The sequence below is a fragment of the Macrotis lagotis genome, chromosome 5 (assembly GCF_037893015.1).
Source record: "Macrotis lagotis isolate mMagLag1 chromosome 5, bilby.v1.9.chrom.fasta, whole genome shotgun sequence".
NCBI classification, from domain to species: domain Eukaryota; kingdom Metazoa; phylum Chordata; class Mammalia; order Peramelemorphia; family Peramelidae; genus Macrotis; species Macrotis lagotis.
Window position 1 is genome coordinate 12,779,499 of NC_133662.1, and position 17,772 is coordinate 12,797,270.

General features: G+C 34.1%; 1 protein-coding gene across 1 annotated transcript in view; it reads left to right on the forward strand.

Annotated features, from left to right (window-relative positions):
* Window positions 1-17,772, forward strand: part of LOC141523566 (dynein axonemal heavy chain 8) — a 412,522-nt gene that overhangs the window by 168,950 nt on the left and 225,800 nt on the right. The window contains exon 39 of the mRNA XM_074236848.1: window positions 3,954-4,056. Within this exon, the coding sequence (XP_074092949.1) occupies window positions 3,954-4,056 (103 nt within the window). The remainder of the gene's footprint in view (window positions 1-3,953; window positions 4,057-17,772) is intronic.

Consider the following 17,772-nt stretch of genomic DNA (forward strand, 5'->3'; position numbering starts at 1 on the left):
TGATCAAAAATTCACCCAAACCAGAAAAAAAATTAAAATTGAGCAACTCTTTTTTTCCTCTCTGGCATAAGTATTATTCCATCCACCTTGAGAAACAATCTTAGCCTTTCATTCACAAAATTTTGTTTCTTTAAAATGCTTTTTTGTTGTTCTTAATTTTACCAGTTTTCTTAATACCTTATTCTGAGTTTTTGTAATCTAACACTATCATTACAAGGTTGTGATCCACTTTTGTATTCATCTACCATTGTCTGCTCAATCCTCCCAAGTTCCTGTTAACTTTTATTGCTATGATTTTTTTAAGTTCTAAATCAGATCATAATACTGACAATATTTAGATTGCATAATTATAGGAGTCTAGGTTTTTCTTTTTCATAATCAATTTCTTTGTTTAAAAAAAAGATCAAGAGAGTGACCACTTGAAGTCCAGTCAATAGGTATTAAGCACCTCTTAACAAAACTTCAATAGACAGACAAAGGTGAATCAGTGAGTACATCCCTAACCTCAAGAAACTGTACTGAAAAATTTCAACCACCCTCAACATCTGATTTAAGTCACTGTAGTCCCAGCTTGATCTGAACCCATAAGAAGTAGGAAATAATGTGAATTTAGGACAGGAAGAAATTGTAAAACTTTATGCTAAGTCCTTTAAACAGTGTATTGCTTTTACTGGTTGACTAGTTTTTATGACTTTGTTGGGTCTAGGATAGAAAAATAGAAGTATTGCCTTCATTGCCTTTGTATATGAAGTGTCCTTAGAAGGCACTAAACTTTTCAGAGAAAAATGGACACATAACATATAAAAGTTAACATCCCATTGAAAATCTAATATTTCACATGAATAAATGCTAATATTAGTCTTGATAATTGAAAAATAAAGTGACATAAATGGAAATTTTTTAAAAATAGTGAATACTTTTTGCTTATAATGGCAAGCATGATATTTTTAAAAGATACCAAAGTTAAACCTTTTTTTTGGATAGGTAGGGAAATATAAATGTAGAACACTATATAGCCTCCTAGACTTGTTAGAAGTATTGGTTAATTTTGTTGTACTGCATTTTTTTCTCTGTATTATTCAATGTTATAATAAATACATTGGTTAAGGAAAGGGGAAATATCTATTGAGAAATGACAATTAAATTTTTAAAAAATAAAACATTTTTTATGGTTTATTTATTTTATATTGCTGTAATAATCTTGTTGTGAAAGTAAACATATATGCTCTTTCCCCCAGAAAATGTTAGAGAAGCCTCAAGAATAGTGAGAGAGAGAAAAAAAATGTACTTCATTCTATATTCAGATTCCATCAGCCCTGTCTCAGGGATGAGTTGCCTTCTTAATCCTAAATTCAGTATCTCTTCCCACAGTCACTAGTATTAGCTATATTTCCCTCCATTCTATTCCTCCCCAATCCCATTTATTTTATTCTCTCTCTCCTTTCACCCTGTCCCTCCTCAGTAATGTGTTGTATCTGACCACCCTCTCCCCATGATCTTCCCTCTCTTCTATCACCTACTTCCCCTCCCCTCTTCTGTCCCCCCCTTATTCCATCCCTTTCCTCTCATTTTTCTCTAGAGTAAGATAGATTTTTATACTCTATTAAGTGTCTATATTAATTCTTCTCTGAGCCATTCTGATGAGAATGATGACTCATTCATTCCTCCTCACCTTCCCTCCTTCCATTTACACTTGCAAAAGCTTTTTCTGGACTCTTTTATGTGAAATATCTTAGCCCATTCTTCCTCTCCTTTTCCTTCCTCCAAGTACTTTCCTTTATCATCCATTGACTACCTCTTCATACTATATTATACCATTATATTCAGTTTCCTCCTATGTCTTAAACATGTTCTTTCTAATTGCTCTTATAAATGAGAAGGTTCATATGAGTTATCAGTATCTTCTTCTCATACAGGAATACACGTGATTAGTTATTAAGAAAAGTAGGGATAGAGCAAAAGAACAGCCTAATTATCTTTAATAAGTTTCAGCATCATTAAGTTCCTCATAATTAATCCTTCTCATCCACCCTCTCTGTACTTTACCTGAGTCCTTTATTTGGAGATCAAACTTTCTGTTCAGCCCTGGTCATTTTAATAGGAAAGTTTGAAAGTCCCCTGTTTCACTGAAAGTCCATCTTTTCCCCCTGGAAAAAAAAGAAGGTTCAGTTTAACTGGGTAGTTGATTCTCACTTGTAAACCAAACTCTTTTGTCTAATAGGATATCATATTACAAGCCCTTTGAGCCCTTAATGTAAATGCTGCCAGATCCTGTGCAGTTGACTGTAGAGCCACAGTAGTTGTATTGTTTGCTTTTGGCAGCTTTTGTATTTTTCCCTTGACTTGGGAGTTTTGAAATTTGATTCTAATATTCCTAGGAATTTTTATTTTGGGATCTCTTTCAGGAGGTGATCAGTGAATGCCTTCAATTTCTGTTTTGCCCCCTGCTTCTAGGATCTCAGGGCAATTTTGCTGTATTATTTCTTGAAAAATGAAGCTTAGGCTCTATTCCTGATCATGACTTTCAGGTAGCCCAACAATTTTTAAATTATCTTTTCTGGATTTGTTTTCCAGGTCACTTGTTTTTCCAATGAAATATTTCACATTTTCTTCTAATTTTTCATTCTTTTGGTATAGTTTTATTGTTCCTTGATTTCTCACAAAGTCATCAGCTTCCTTTACATTTGAAGGACTTATTTTCTTCAGAGAGCTTTTTTATCTCTTTTTCCAATTGGTCAATTCTAGTTTTAAAGGAATTCTTCTCCTCATTTGCCTTTTGGGCTGTTTTTTAATTTGACCTAAACTGGTTTTTAACATTGTATTTTCTTTAGTATTTTTTGTATTTCTTTCACCATACTGCTGAATTGGTTTTCATGATTTATCTGCATCGCTCAATTCCCAATTTTACCTTTACCTCCCTTACTTGTTTTTCAAAGTCTCTTTTGAGCTCTTCTATTGCCTGAGCCCATTTCCTATTTCTCTTGGAGGCTTTGGATACAGAAGCTCTGACTTTGTCATCTTCTGAGTGTGTATTTTGATCCTCCATGGGACCAAAGTAATTTTCTATGCTCAGGTTCTTTTTCTTCTGTGCTTTGTTTATTCCTTCAGCCTATAACTGATTTACCATGCTTCCAAGGCTTTGGGAGATTTTTGAGACACCCCACAGGTACCTTAATTTCCACCAAGTTCTTATGAGAAGTTCTGACTGCTCTCTTGGCCTGTGCTCTGGTATGTGGATGACCATAAGCCCTCCTTTCTGCCCTGGAGCCGTGAGGATGGTTCCTGCTCTACCATGGTAGTATGGGAACCCAGACTGAAACCTGGATCTGAGTGTGGGCAAACAGCAGAGTCCTGCCTCAGGTAGAGCAGAGAGGCCTCTTCTGCATCCCTTTACCTCCATGGACTGGGCACTCTGGAAGTGCTGGGTGGCTCCTCTGATTCCTGCTGCAGATTCTCACCACAGGGCTACTCTGAGGACAGCATTCTGTTCTGTGCTCACTTTAGTTCAGCAGAGTTCTCTCATCACACCTTCAAACTGTCCTCAGTGATTCCTGGGCCAAGAGCTCTGGAAACTGCTCCCTCTGCCATGGATCCAGGCACCCCCAGGAACTCAGGTGGTCCCACAGCTGTTCCTCTAATTGAAAGCCGATTTGTTCCAGGCTGCATGGCAGCTGCTCTGCTGCTCTCTCCAACCTCTGGTTCTGATGAAACAGACTTTTATTGCAGATCTTCTAAGTTGTCTTGAACTAGTAAATTGTATTACTTAGTCTTTCTGTGGGTTCTGCCCCTCCAAATTTTGGCTAGAGTCATAATTTGATGGCTTTTTGGAGTTTCTGGGAATTCCTGCCCTCACATGCCATCTTCCCCCCCCCCAGATAAAATTTATTTAAAAGAATAGCATAATTGATTTAAAAATAAACACTTGGTAATATGAAGTTCTCTTTATTTTTAAGGTATTTGGAGAAGAAACGGCTTGTGTTTCCCAGATTCTTCTTTATATCTGATCCAGTTCTCCTGGAAATTCTTGGACAAGCAAGTGATTCCCATACTATACAGGTATGCTCTCATGACCATTTACTAAATTTTGCAGCATCTAGCCAAGAAGAAAATAGAATTTATCCTTTTCTTTTCTTTTTATTTATATTTTAACATTTATTTAAAAAAATTTAAGTTCCAAATTCTCTCCCTTTTTCCTACACTTCTTTCACACTTTAAGAAGACAAGCATATGATAGTAGTTATACAGGTGAAGTCATCTAAACCATTTCCATATTAACTATGTTGCAAAAATAGTACAAAACCCAACAGTAATAAAAAGAAAGAAACATAAAGTGAAAAGAGATTCTTCAATCTGCACTGAGTTCATTAGTTCTCTCTCTGAAGAAAGCGTCATCAAAGGTAAATTAAAATTGTCTTGGATTATTGAATTGATCAGTGTAGCTAAGTCACAATCCTTTTAAATGTATTACTGTTATTGTTCTTTTGTTTCTGATCATTTCATTTTGCATTATATAAGTTGTACAGGTTTTTCTGAAACCATACTCATCATTTATTATAGAACAATAATATTTAAACACAATTATGCACCTCACCTTATTCAACTATTTCTCAGTTTATGGGAATCACTTCAGTTTCTAATTCTTTGCCCCAGCAAAAAATGTTACCATGACATTTTTTATCTATACATTTATATCCATATATATGTATATATACCCTAAAATCAAAAAGTAGGATGAATATAAATTTTCCAGTTTAACAAAAGAAGTAGAATACTTGAATAACCTTATCTGTGAAAAAAATTGGACAAAACATCAATGAGGTCCCTTAAAAACCAATAAATTTCTTTTTATTATACTATTGCTATAACTAGTATTTCTTATACAATATTGGATAATGGTGGTAAAAGGACATCCTTGATCTTGATATTATTAGAAGGATATAAGATTATCCTTATAAAACATAATGTTTGCTCTTGGTTTTAAACAGATGATGCTGATCTTTTAAAGAACTCTTTTTTGGGGGGGGAGTTCATTTGATACCTTGTCCAATTTCTTTTCAGAGATAAGTTTATTTAAGAGTTTCATTTTCTATTTTGTTAATCTGGGGAATTTGTAGTTTTCTAAACATCTATTCCTCTTAGATTTTAATTTTATGAGTATATATTTGGGAAAAATAACTTTTAATAATAATTAAAAATTAATAATAATTATTAATTATTTTAATTTTATATTCATTGATGTATTTACACTTCTTATTTTTGATACTGATAATTTTTATTTATTTAAAAAAAACAATTAACAAGTTGCACAAGGATAAGAGAGGAGCACAGTACAGCACAGGCCACTCAGGTGTGGACCTACCTCAGCAATCCAGCAACTGAGAGTAGGATCACTGAATCAGTGATGACAGTAGTGGTTTCCAGACCTTTTGGCCCAGGGATTGCTAAAGACACCTTGGAACCATAGCAAGAAATATATGTTACACCAGGGTCAGAGTGGAGCATAATCCAATGCAGGCCTTAATAGCAAAGACATAGCCCCAGTAGACCAGGATCATTTCCTTAGTCCTTGGAACCCACTGAATCAGCTCTGGAGCTCTCAGCCCATGGACAGTAAGAGGATCAGGAAATTACAGGGGTCTCTTTGCTATCATTAAGGCAGAACTCTTTTGCTTTGCCCTACTTGATCTGGGTCGAAGTCCTGGATACCAGAGCCAGAAAAAGAAAGAGTAACAGCACAATAGAGCTTGCTGTGGCAAGGTAGTGCAAATTTCAGGGCAGAGAAGTGATCACCACAGACCAGATAACAGACCAGGAGAGTAGTAAAAATTTCTCCTTAGATCATACCAACTTGGAAGAACTGAAAATTTGCAGGTCCATAGAAGTATCTCTGAAAACAACTGCAAAACAACCCCAAAGCTTGAGAGAGTGTGTCTCCAACCTGGAAGAAAAACATTAACAAAGAGTTAAAATCAAACCTGGGAAAATGAGCAACAACAGAAGAAAAATAATTTGACCCTGGAAAGTTCCTATGGTGATAAGGAAGATCAAAACACATACCCAGAAGAAAACGAAGTCAAAACTACTCCATCCTAAACCTCCAAGAAAAATATGAATTGGTTTCACAACATGGAAGAACTCAGAAAGGATTTTGATTATCAAGTAAAGAAGGGAAAGGAAAAATTGGAAAGAGAAATGAGAGTGATATGAGAAAATAATGAAAAAAAATCAGTAGCTTGGTGGAAGAGACCAAGAAATACTGAAGAAAATGACATCTTAAAAACCAGACTGGGACAAATAGAAAAAGTGGTACAAATAGATAGGAATACCTTAAAAAGCAGAATTGACCAAATGGAAAAGGAGGTGAGGTTCATTTAAGAAAATAATTCATTAAAATTTAGAGTGGAGCAAAGGGAAACTGATGACTTTTGTGAGAAATAATCATTGAAATGATTGAAACAATCATTGAAAATCAGAAGAATGAAAAACTAGAAGACAATATGAGATATCTCATTGGGAAAACAATTGATCCAGGAAATAGATCTGAAAGAGATAACTTAAAAATTATTGGACTACTTGAAAACCATGATCAAAAATAAACTTCAAGATCATTTTTCAAGAAACTAGGGAAAACTCCCCTGCTTTTCTAGAATCAGAGAGTAAAATAGAAATTGAAAGAGTCATGGAGACACAATCAGGATTACACAAGATTACACAAGATTTAGAGGCTTCCACACATTAAAGGAATAAGGGGCTTGGATATTCCAGATGTCAGCAGAGTGAGGAAAGAGATCCCAAAATGAAAACTCTCAGGAATATTATAGCCAAATTTCAGAGCTTTAAGGTCGAGAAAATATAGCAAGGAACCTGCAAGAAATAATTCAAGTATTGTTGAGCCTCAGTCAAGATAGCGCAAGATTTAACAGCTGCTACATTAAAGGATTGTAGGACTTGGAACAAAATATTTTGGAAGACAAAAATGTTAGGATTACAGCCAAGAATAAACTATCCAGCAAAATTGAGCATACTCTTTTGGGGGAAAAGATGGCTATTTAATGAGATAGAATTCATTCAAACTTTCCTATTGAAAAGACCAGAACTGAACAGAAACTTGATCTTCAAATATGAGACTCAAGTGAAGCATAAAAAAGGACAGTTTTTGTTCCTGCATGGGAAGATGATACTGAAAACTCATATGAATTTTCTTATTAGGATAGTTAGAAGGAGTATATATATATACATATATATATATATATATATATATATACACATATATATACATATATATATACATACACACATATATATTATATTATATATATATAATATATATATGAAGTCATAATATTAAAAAGAGCTAAAGGATGAGAGAGGAATGTACTCAGAAAAAGGGAAAGGGGGAGGTAGAATGGAATAAATTATTTCATATATGAAATGACAAGAAAAAGCTTTTGTAGTGGAGTGGAAGAGGGGAGAGGTGTGGGAGGCATATTTGACTCTCATCATGATTGGCTCAGAGAGGGAATAACAGGAACACTCAATTGGATACAGAAACCTATCTTACCTTAACAGGAAAGCAGAAAGGGAAAGGGATGAGAGGAAGGCAAAGTGAAAGGAGGGCAGATTGTGGAAAGGGATAGAAGCAAAATATTTTTGAAAATGGAAAGTGTGAAAGGAGAGAGAAAATACAAAAGTGAGTGGGGGGCAGGATGGAACCAATTACAGTTAGCTATAGTAACTGGGGGGAGGAATACTGAAACAAGTTTGATAAAGGCCTTGTTTTTAAAACATAGAACTGAATCAAATTTATAGAATAACAAGCCATTCACATTGATAAATGATTAAAAGATATGAATATTTTAGATGCAGCTATCAATACTATCTATGCCCTTATTTAAATAAATGTGCTAACTCACTTTGGAAAAATGCAAATTAGAACAGTTCTAAAGTAATACCTTAATACTTTTTTTGATTGGCTATAGAACAGAAAGGGGAAATGACAAATGCTGAAGAGAATGTAGCAATAATGAGACATTAATACTCTTCTGGAGGGTTGTGAGATGATTCAAACAGTCTGTTGATCAATTTGGAGCTATAACCAAATGGCTATAAAACCATGCCTAACCTTTGACCTATCAATGCCACTACTAGATCTCTTCCAGAAGAGAGGAAAATGGGAAGGAAAAGAACCTATAAGGATAGTTATAGCAGCTCTTTTCTTGTTACAAAGAATTGGAAACTGAGGGGCATACCCATCAGTTGAGGAATGGCTGAACAAATTAAAGTATGGAATATGATGGAATACCATTCTGCTATAAGAAATGATGGATAGAATACTCTTAGTAAAAACTGGAGAGACCTATATGAGAAGATACAATATGAAATGTACTATTTAAAAACTAATAACACTATTGTAGAATGATCAACTGTGAATGACTTAATCTATCTCAGCAGTGCTGTGACACAAGACAATCCTCAAGGACTCATAATAAAGAATACTATTTATCCCCAGACAGAGAGGGGGAGAGGGGGAGAGAGAGAGAGAGAGAGAGAGAGAGAGAGAGAGAGAGAGAGAGAGAGAGATCTATTGAAATCTGAATACAGATTGAAGCATACATTTTTTTACTTGATTTTTTCTTGAGGTTTCTTTTGGGGGTGTATGTATGTATGTTGTCTTTCACACATCACTATTATGGAAATATTTTGCATGAATATACATTTTAACCTATATTAAATTACTTGCTTTCTCAATGAGGGAGGTGGGGCAGAAGAAGGGAGAAAGTTTGGAATCCAAAGTGATATGTAACTAGTGAAAAATAAAATGAATCAAAATAATCAAAGCTTTATCTATTTATTGTTTTTTTCCTCCAGAAAAACCACTCCCTAATTTTACTTATTAGTTCAATGATCTTTTTACTTTCAATTTTTGATAATCTCTTTAGATATTCAAGAGTTCTATTTTTGGGTTTATCTAAGGACTTTTAATTTGTTCCATTTCTAGTTTTTTTTAGTTGCATGTACAATTCATTGATCTATTCTTTCTCTCTTTTATTGATACACATATTTAGAAAATGAAGGACTACTTTGGGTGAACCTATCCCACAAATTTTGCTATGTGGATTTATTTTCCTTATCTTTGATGAAATTACTGATTCTACAGTTTGTTACTTGATTTTCATTTATTTAGGATTAGATAATAATTCATTTTAAATTTGTTTCTGTGATCCTCTATTGAATGTAATTTTATCCCATTATGGTCTGAACAACTGCATTTAATATTTCTGCTTTTCTGCATTTTGTTAAATTTTTATACACTAATATAATGATAATTTTTATAAAGATGCCACATATGACTAAGTAAGGTTATGTACTCCCACTCAGTTTTCTCCTATCAATCTTAGTTTTCTGAAACTTTTCCATTTTCTTATTTATTTTATGATTAGATTTATCAAGCTCTGAGAAGGTAAAGTTTAGGTCCCTTGCTAGTATACTTTTACTGGTTCTTCCTATAACTCACTTAATTTTTCCAATTTTTTTTTGGTGGGGGTGCAAAACAATGGGATTAAGTGACTTGCCCAAAGGCCTCACAGCTAGTTAATTATTAAGTGTCTGAGACCAAATCTGAACTCAGGTCACCCTGACTCCAGGATTAGTGCACCTGGATGCTCTTCCATTTCATGCATTTATGCTCAGTATTGATAATTACTTTATTTTCTATGGTACTTTACAACAAAATGTAGTTTTCCTGATTTTCTCTTTAATTAAAGGTTTATTTTTGCTTTTGCTTTGTCTGACATTGTGATTGCTACTTCCACCATTTTACTTTAACTGTAACTTAACAGATTCTTCTCCAGTCCCTTATTTTAACTCTGTTGTGTTTCTTGTAAACAACGTATAATTGAATTTTGGTTACAAATCCATTCTGCAGTTGGCTTCCATTTTATGGGCGAATTTTTCCTTTTCACATTCCCAGTGCATTTTCTTCTATCATATTTTCTTCTGTTTATCCTTCTCTCTCTTTTTTTTCCCTCTGTTCCTCTGCCCCTTCTATATCCCTTAGTGTATCATCCCTTTTATGAACTAACTTCCTTATTTGGAAGATGTCTAGATGTTTATACACAGTTGAGTGTGAATCTATCTTCTTACATCTTTAAACCAATTCAGATGAGAGTGAAATTCAAGCCTTGTCTTCCTCCCACAATTTTCTCTTCCATTGAAAGAACAAACAAAAAGTAATTCTTCCCTATGCACTTCTTTCATGTGACATAATTTTCTCCATTCTTTCAATTCCATTCCATTTTTACTAAAGCATATTTGTTTTTCATTGATCCAGCATAATCAATTCACTCTTACGTCTATGTAGAGTTCTTCTTAGTGCCCTAATATTAATAAAGTCTTCATTCGTTATGTATATATCATCTTCCCAAATAGGAATTTAACACTTTAACTTCATGGAGTGTCTTATAAAGTTTTCTCTTTGCATTTTTATGCTTCTTTTGAGTATTGTGTTTGAATATCAAATTTTTGTTTCAGAAGTGAGATAAAAAATCTCAATGGAATGCTTGAAATTCCTCCATTTCATTAAATATTCATTTCCCCTCTAAAGGATTATTACTTAGTCTTTTTGGATAGGTTGTAATCCTCACTCTGCTGACATCTGGAATATCCAAGCCCCTTATGCCTTTAATGTGTGGAAGCCTCTAAATCTTGTGTAATCTTGTGTAATCCTGATTGTGTCTCCATGATATTTGAATTTTTTTCTGACTGCCTTTGAAATATTTTCTTTTGAACTGGGAATTTTCAGTTTAGGAATTAAGTGAGTGGTGGATTCTTTCAATTTATATTTTGTCCATTGGTTCTATAACATTAATGCAATTTTTCTTGGTAATTTCTTGAAATATGATGGTCTATGCTCTTTCATTAATCCTGGCTTTTAGCAGTCCAATATTTCTTTTGTTGTTGTTGTTGTTTGTATTTTTGTTTTATATATTTTTTTGCAAGGCAATGGGGTTTAATGACTTGCCCAAGGTCACAGTCACATAGGTAATTATTAAGTGTCTGAGGCCAGATTTGAACTCAGGTCCTTCTGACTTCAGGGCCGGTATCCACTGTGCCCAAGTACCCAAGTATAATAATTCTTAAATTATCTCTCCTCAGTCTTTTCTACAGGTCAATTGTCTTCTGCTAAGATAGTTCATACTTTCTGCTATTTTGTCATTATTTTGACTTTATTTTATTGTTCCTTAAAGTTTAATGGAATCATTTGCCCAATTATAATTTTTAAGGAATTATTTTAGTAAACTTTTGTAATTTTTTTTCTATTGGGCCAATTCAGCTTCTTTTTAAAATTTTTTATGGGTTTTCTTTGTTATCCCGTATCTTTTTTCTTTGTATATTTTCTTTTTGCTTTACATATAAAGAAACTTCATATTTTATAAAAATTTGAGTTTCCCATTTCTCTGTTTTTTTTTCCCAAGGCAAAAATAATCTGATATAGGTTTTCCATATGCAATCATGTTAAACATATTGCCATATTAACCATGTTATGAAAGAAGAATAAGAACAGAAGGAAAGAAAACCATGAGCAAGAAAATAAATTTAAAAAGTGAAATAGTGTGCTTTGGTCTGCACTTAGACTGTATTTTTCCCCTTCTGGCTGGGAATGGCATTTCCCATTACAAATCTTTTAGAATTGTCTTTGCTCATTGAACGACTTACTCTACAGAGCTAATTCTATTATAGTGACTGTTAATATACGTTGTTCTTTTGATTCTCACTTCATGTAGCATCATTTCATGTAAATCTTTCAAGGTTTTTCTGAAATCTACCTATTCATTATTTCTTAGAGAAAAAATACTATTCCATCACATTCATATATCACAATTTATTCAAAAGTTTTACATTCATACATCAAAATCAATTAATGCTCATTTCTCCTTTTCTAATAGAGATACTGTTTATTTTTTTTGAATAATCTTTTTTCTTTACTGTGTACCTTTTTTTGTATTTCTTGAGTCTTGTATTTAAAGATCAGATTTTCTGTTCAACTCTGCTCTTTTCAACAGGAAAATTTGTAATTTTCAATATTTTGTTGAATGTTCATCTTTTCCCTTAAAGGACTATGCTTGGTTTTAATCCAAACTCTACATAATATCATCTTTTAGCTCTTACAATCAATTAATATTGGAGCTGCCAAGTCCTGTGTAATCCTGACTATTGTTCCTTGGTATTTTAATTATTTCTTTCTGGCTGCCTGCAATATTTTCTCCTAGACCTGATAGTTCTGGAATTAGACTACAGTATTCCTTGACATTTTCATTTTGGTATCTCAGGAGGTGATTGTGGATTCTTTCAATAACTATTTTGCCCTCTGGTTCTAGGATATAAGGGCAATTTCCATTAATGATTTCTTGAAGAACCTTCCTCTTTTTTGGATCACGGCTTTCAAGTAGCCCAACGATTATTAGTATTTTTTTAGTTTTTTGCAAGGCAGTGAGGTTAAGTGATTTGCCCAAGACCACATGGATAGGCAATTATTTAAGTGTCTGAGGTCAGATTTAAATTCAGGTCCTCCTGACTCCAGGGCCAGTGCTCTATTCACAGTGCTGCCTGACTGCCCCTAGTCTAATGATTTTTTTTATTTCTCCTGGGTCTATTTTCCAGGTCAGTCATTTATTTTTTATTTATTTTCCAAGGCAATGGGATTAAGTGGCTTGCCTAAGGCCACACAGCTAGGTAATTATTATTGTCTGACTTCAGATTTGAACCTAGGTACTCCTGACTCCGAGGCCAGTGCTCTATTCACTGTGCCACCTAACTGCCCCGTCAGTCATTTTTTCAATGATGAATTTTATATTTTACTCTTAATTTTTCATTTTTTAAAAAAATTTTTGACTGATTCTTAATGTCTCAAGAAATCATTAAATTCCACTTGTGCAATTCTAATTTTTAAGGAATTATTTCCAGAATCTCCTTTCCCATTTGGTCAATTCTATTTTTTAGAGTTGTTTTCTTTTCCATTTGCCCAATTGTTTTTTTGAAGGAGTTATTTTCTTCAGTCAATTTTTGTACTTCCTTTTCCAAGCTGTTGAGATTATTACATAGTTTTCATTTCTTTCTTCAATTTTACTACTTGATTTTAAAAATCATTTTTGAGCCCTTTCAAGAGAACTTTTTTGGCTTCGAGACAAATTCATATTCCCTGGGATTTCACATACAAACTTTTTTCCAGTGTCCTCTTCTGATATGGCATTTTCATCTTCCCTATCACCATAGTAGCTTTTTATGGTTAGGGATTTTTTCTTTTTCTTATCCATGTATTGTCAAATTCCTAATTATTATTATCATTGAGCTCTCCCTGGGCCACATGGGGGCTGTACTATCCCAAGGTTATTGGACTGGGAGATCAGGTTTTAATGGCTTCCTCGGGCTCTGCTAGGATAGATCAGCATAGTTGCTTCTTTAGCTCTGGGTTTGGGGCTCTCAATTTGTCTTTTGTGTTCTGGGTCCAGAGGCTTCTCAGATAGTCTGTTGTGCTGTTGGCCTGCTGAACCCCAGGACCTTGGGGCAACAGTTGTTGATCAGAGTTAAGATTGAATTTCTCCTGCTGCCTTTCCCTGCACTCCCTGTGCTAGCCTATGCTCACCATATACCTGAGTGATATAGATCTTTCCTGAAGTCCTTCCAAGATCATCTTAAACTAGAAAACTGGTCCAATCAAATGTTTATTAGTTCAATAATGGTCTTACTTTAAATTTTATTAACTTCTCCTTTCATTTACAGAATTTATGATTTGTTATTTTATTGGGAATTTTTAATTTTAATTTTTTTATGCTTATTCAGCTTATACCAAATTCATTGATCTATTCTTCTCTATTTTCTTAATGTAAGCATTTAGAGATAAAAAATTTCCCCTAACAACTGCTTTACTTGCATCCCATGAGTTTGGGTATGTTGTATCATTATTGTAATTTTCTTGGATAGAATTATTGTTTGACTCAGTATTTAAAATTAGGCTATATATTGCCCTCCATCCTCCATCTCTCTCTTTTCATTCTATCTCTCCTCACCTATCCTCATCTTCTGTCCACCACATCCCTCAGTCTGCTTTTCCTTTTGTCAATCTCCTTTCCTTTTCTTTCTTTTTTTTAACAATAGTAACTATTATTTTTTTGAATTTTATAGTTTTCCCCTTAATCTCACTTCTCTTCCCTCACCCCTTACAGAAGGCAGTCTAATAGTCTTTACATTGTTTCCATGCTATACATTGACCAAAATTGAATGTGTAGAGAGAAAAATAATATCCTTAAGGAAAAAATAAAACATAAGAGATAGCAAAATTATATAATAAGATAATTTTAAATTAAAGGTACTAGTCTTGGTCTTTGTTTAAACTCCACAATTCTTTCTTTGGATACATATTGCATTCTCCATCGCAGATAAACCAAAAAAATTGTCCATGATTGTTGCACTGATGAAATGAGCAAGTCCATTAAGATTGATCATCAATCCCCCTTCCTTTTCTTTCCCTGTTTCTCTCCTAATTCCCTATAGGATAATATAAATTTCCAAACCCAACTGAGTATATATGTTTTTCTGTTTTTGAGCCAAATAGGATGAAAGATTCAAGTAATTCTCACTCTCTCTCTTCTTTCTCTATTTTGTAATAGGATTTTTGTACCTCGTAATGTAATTTACTCCCTTTCTTTTTACTTTTCCCAGTAGAATCATTTTTTCACGTCTTAATTTTTTTAGTATCATCATATCAAATGGTCAATGTATCCACACACCTTCTCTCTAAATATACTCCTAATAGAAATACAATTTTTAAAAGTTAAAAGTATCATCTTTCAGGCAATGATATGCAAATGTTTAAACTTATTACATAACTTTTTTCTTTCCTGTTTACTTTTTTTATTCCTCTCTTGATTCTTATATTTGAAGATCAAATTTTCTTTACATCTCTGGTCTTTTCATCAAAAAAGTTTGAAAGTTTCCTAAATTTGCTGAATGTTCATCTTTTTCTTTGAAGGATTATGCTCAAGTGCACTGGGTTCTTGATTCTTGGTTATAGTTTAAAATCCTTTGCCCTCTGGAATATCATATTCCAGTTCCTTTGATCCTTTAATATTGGATCTGCTAAACCTTGTGTAAATCTGACTGTGGCTCCTTAGTATTTGAAGAGTTTCCTTTCTGGAAGCCTACAGTATTTTATCCTTCACCTGAAAATTATGGAATTTGCCTCCAATATTACATGGCTTTCAGGTAATCCAATAATTCTTAAATTATCTATCCTGGATCTATTTTCCAAGTCAATCATTTTCCCAAACTTTAGTTTGGCTTATCTTTGATGCCTCATAAAGTCATTAGTTTCCACTTGCCCAATTTATTAGCTTTTCCATTTTGACTAATTCTACTTTTAAAGGAATTACTTTCTTTTTCTATTTCACCAATTCAGTTCTGTAAAGGGGTTTTTTTACAGACAAGCTATTGACTCTTTTTTGTATAATTTTCCTGCATGCCTCTGAAATTTTTCTCATTTTTCTTCTACTTCTATTACTTCATTTTAAAAATCCTTTTTGAGCTTCTCTCAAAGGATGTTTTGGACTTCAGACTAATTTATAATCCCCCTTAAGGCATTGTGCCACTCCTGTCCTCTTCTGAGATATTTTGATCTTCCCTGTTACTTTAATATCTTTGCTAAGGTCAAGCCTTTTTTTCTTTTACTTACTCATTTTTAGCCTAATTCATGGTTTTTAAAGTTGAGCTCTACTCCTATAGAAGAAGGACCATCATTCCAAACTTCTTGTGCTGGAGGCCAGGGTTCTGCTCACTGACTTTTTATGCTGAGGCTTTGGGTACTAGCAATTTGCTCCCTATGCTAGGGTAGCCCTACTCAATACCACCTGTTGCCCTGGCTTTCTGGAACTCGTTATTGGCCTTCTGTCTTATGACTTCTGCCCTCATTGCTGGCCTATGCTGGGACCCAGGGGCCTTGGGTATAGAACTGTGCTGAGGCTGAGAGTTTCTGTCTGGTTTTCTGGCACCCCACCTGCCTCTGCTGGGCTGCACTCCCTTTTACCCAAGTGATACATAGCTTTCCTGAGTCCTTCCAGAATATATTATGCTGTAAAATTCCTCCTCTTTGTCTTTTTGGTGGGTTCTCTTACTCCAGAATCTTATTTAGAGGCTTTTTCTAAAGCTCGGAAGAGCTCAAAGAAGTTCCTGACTTCTCTCCACCATCTTGGTTCTACCCACAAATTCTTGTTCTTTAATGAATGAATTCTCTTCTTCAGTGAAATTTTGTAGTTGCTTTTCTATGTGCCTCATTTTGTTTTTTTAGAGGTTGTTATTTTCTTCAATATTTTTAACTAAGCCATTGTCTTTTCATGATTTTCTTGCTTCATTGCCATTTCTTTTTCCAATTTTTCCTCTACTATTTTCATTCAATTTTAAAAATCACTTTTATCTTTCCCAGGACTTCTTGGGCTTATGTCACATTTTTTTTTGCTTTTAGCTGTTATGACATTATTTCATTCTGAGTCTGTGCCTTGATTTTCCCTGTCCTTATTTGTGATTAGTCTTTTGTTTGTTTGCTTGCTTATTTTTTTGTCTATTTCTTGACTTTGAACTTTATGTTAAAGTTGATATCTTAAAGTTGAATTCTCTTCTTGGTGTGTTGGGTGGCACAGTAAATAGAGTGCCAGATGCAAGTTCAAATCTGGTCTCTTGGTAGCTGTGGGACCCTTGGCAACTCATTCAAGCTTATTTGTCTCCATTTCCTTATCAATAAAATGAACTGAAGAAGGAAATGGCAAACCACTCCAAGTAAACCCCAAATAAGGGCATGGGGAACACTACCAAAATGACTAAACAGGTAGAACTTAGAGTGGGGATGTGAAGAGTAATGTTGCTTGGAACATACTTCTATTTTCCTAGTTAATTTTGGGGATTTGGAAGTGTTTAGTGTTCCTAAGGTGGTTTCATCTGAGAAAGTGGTTTCATCACTGCTTCCTTGTTACCTGAATTGATACTGTGACTTTTCCCTTGGGACAGAAAGCACTACTCTTTGTAGAGGTACTGTGTTGCAAAAGTGGATGTAAGAGTTGTCAAACATTGTTTGGTCATTGTACAAAGATCCTCTTTAGTTTCTTTCTGATCACTTTTCTGATTATATTTGGTTTGAGAGCTCTCAAAGCTGCTGTTGATATTGGTGCCACTTCCAAAACCCACTGCTGGTATTGCCACCAAATGTGACACCCCACTGTCACAAAACTGCTATTCTCCTAATTTGTTTTGGTGCTAGAAAACTATCTTACCTTACCCTTTAGTTGACCTTGAGGCTCATTTGAGGCACTAATTTAAATTTGTTTGGAGGGGAATGAGGGGAGAAACTGGCTGTTTCTCTCCTCTTTCATCTTGGTTTTATCCCCAGGAGTCAAGGATTCATCTTTTGAAAGTTCAAGAGGGGGAGAAAAAAAATAGTAAATTATGTTTATTATTGAATTTATTCTATTTACTTTACCAAAAACGTGAAGATATAGGAAAAAATTAAAACAAATGAAAAGTTATTAGTTACCTGTCACTGATACAGAATATTCTCCTCAAACTTATCACTCCACTCTGCATAGAATTTGAGCCCTCCTTATTTGCTAACTTATAGTTATTACTCCATTTTAACTTTCTCCTTTCACTCCCAAGAAAAGGTTGTATCTAGATAAGTGGAGGGTGGAAAAAGCACATATTATATGCTCCACTCTTTCCCTTGTCACATAA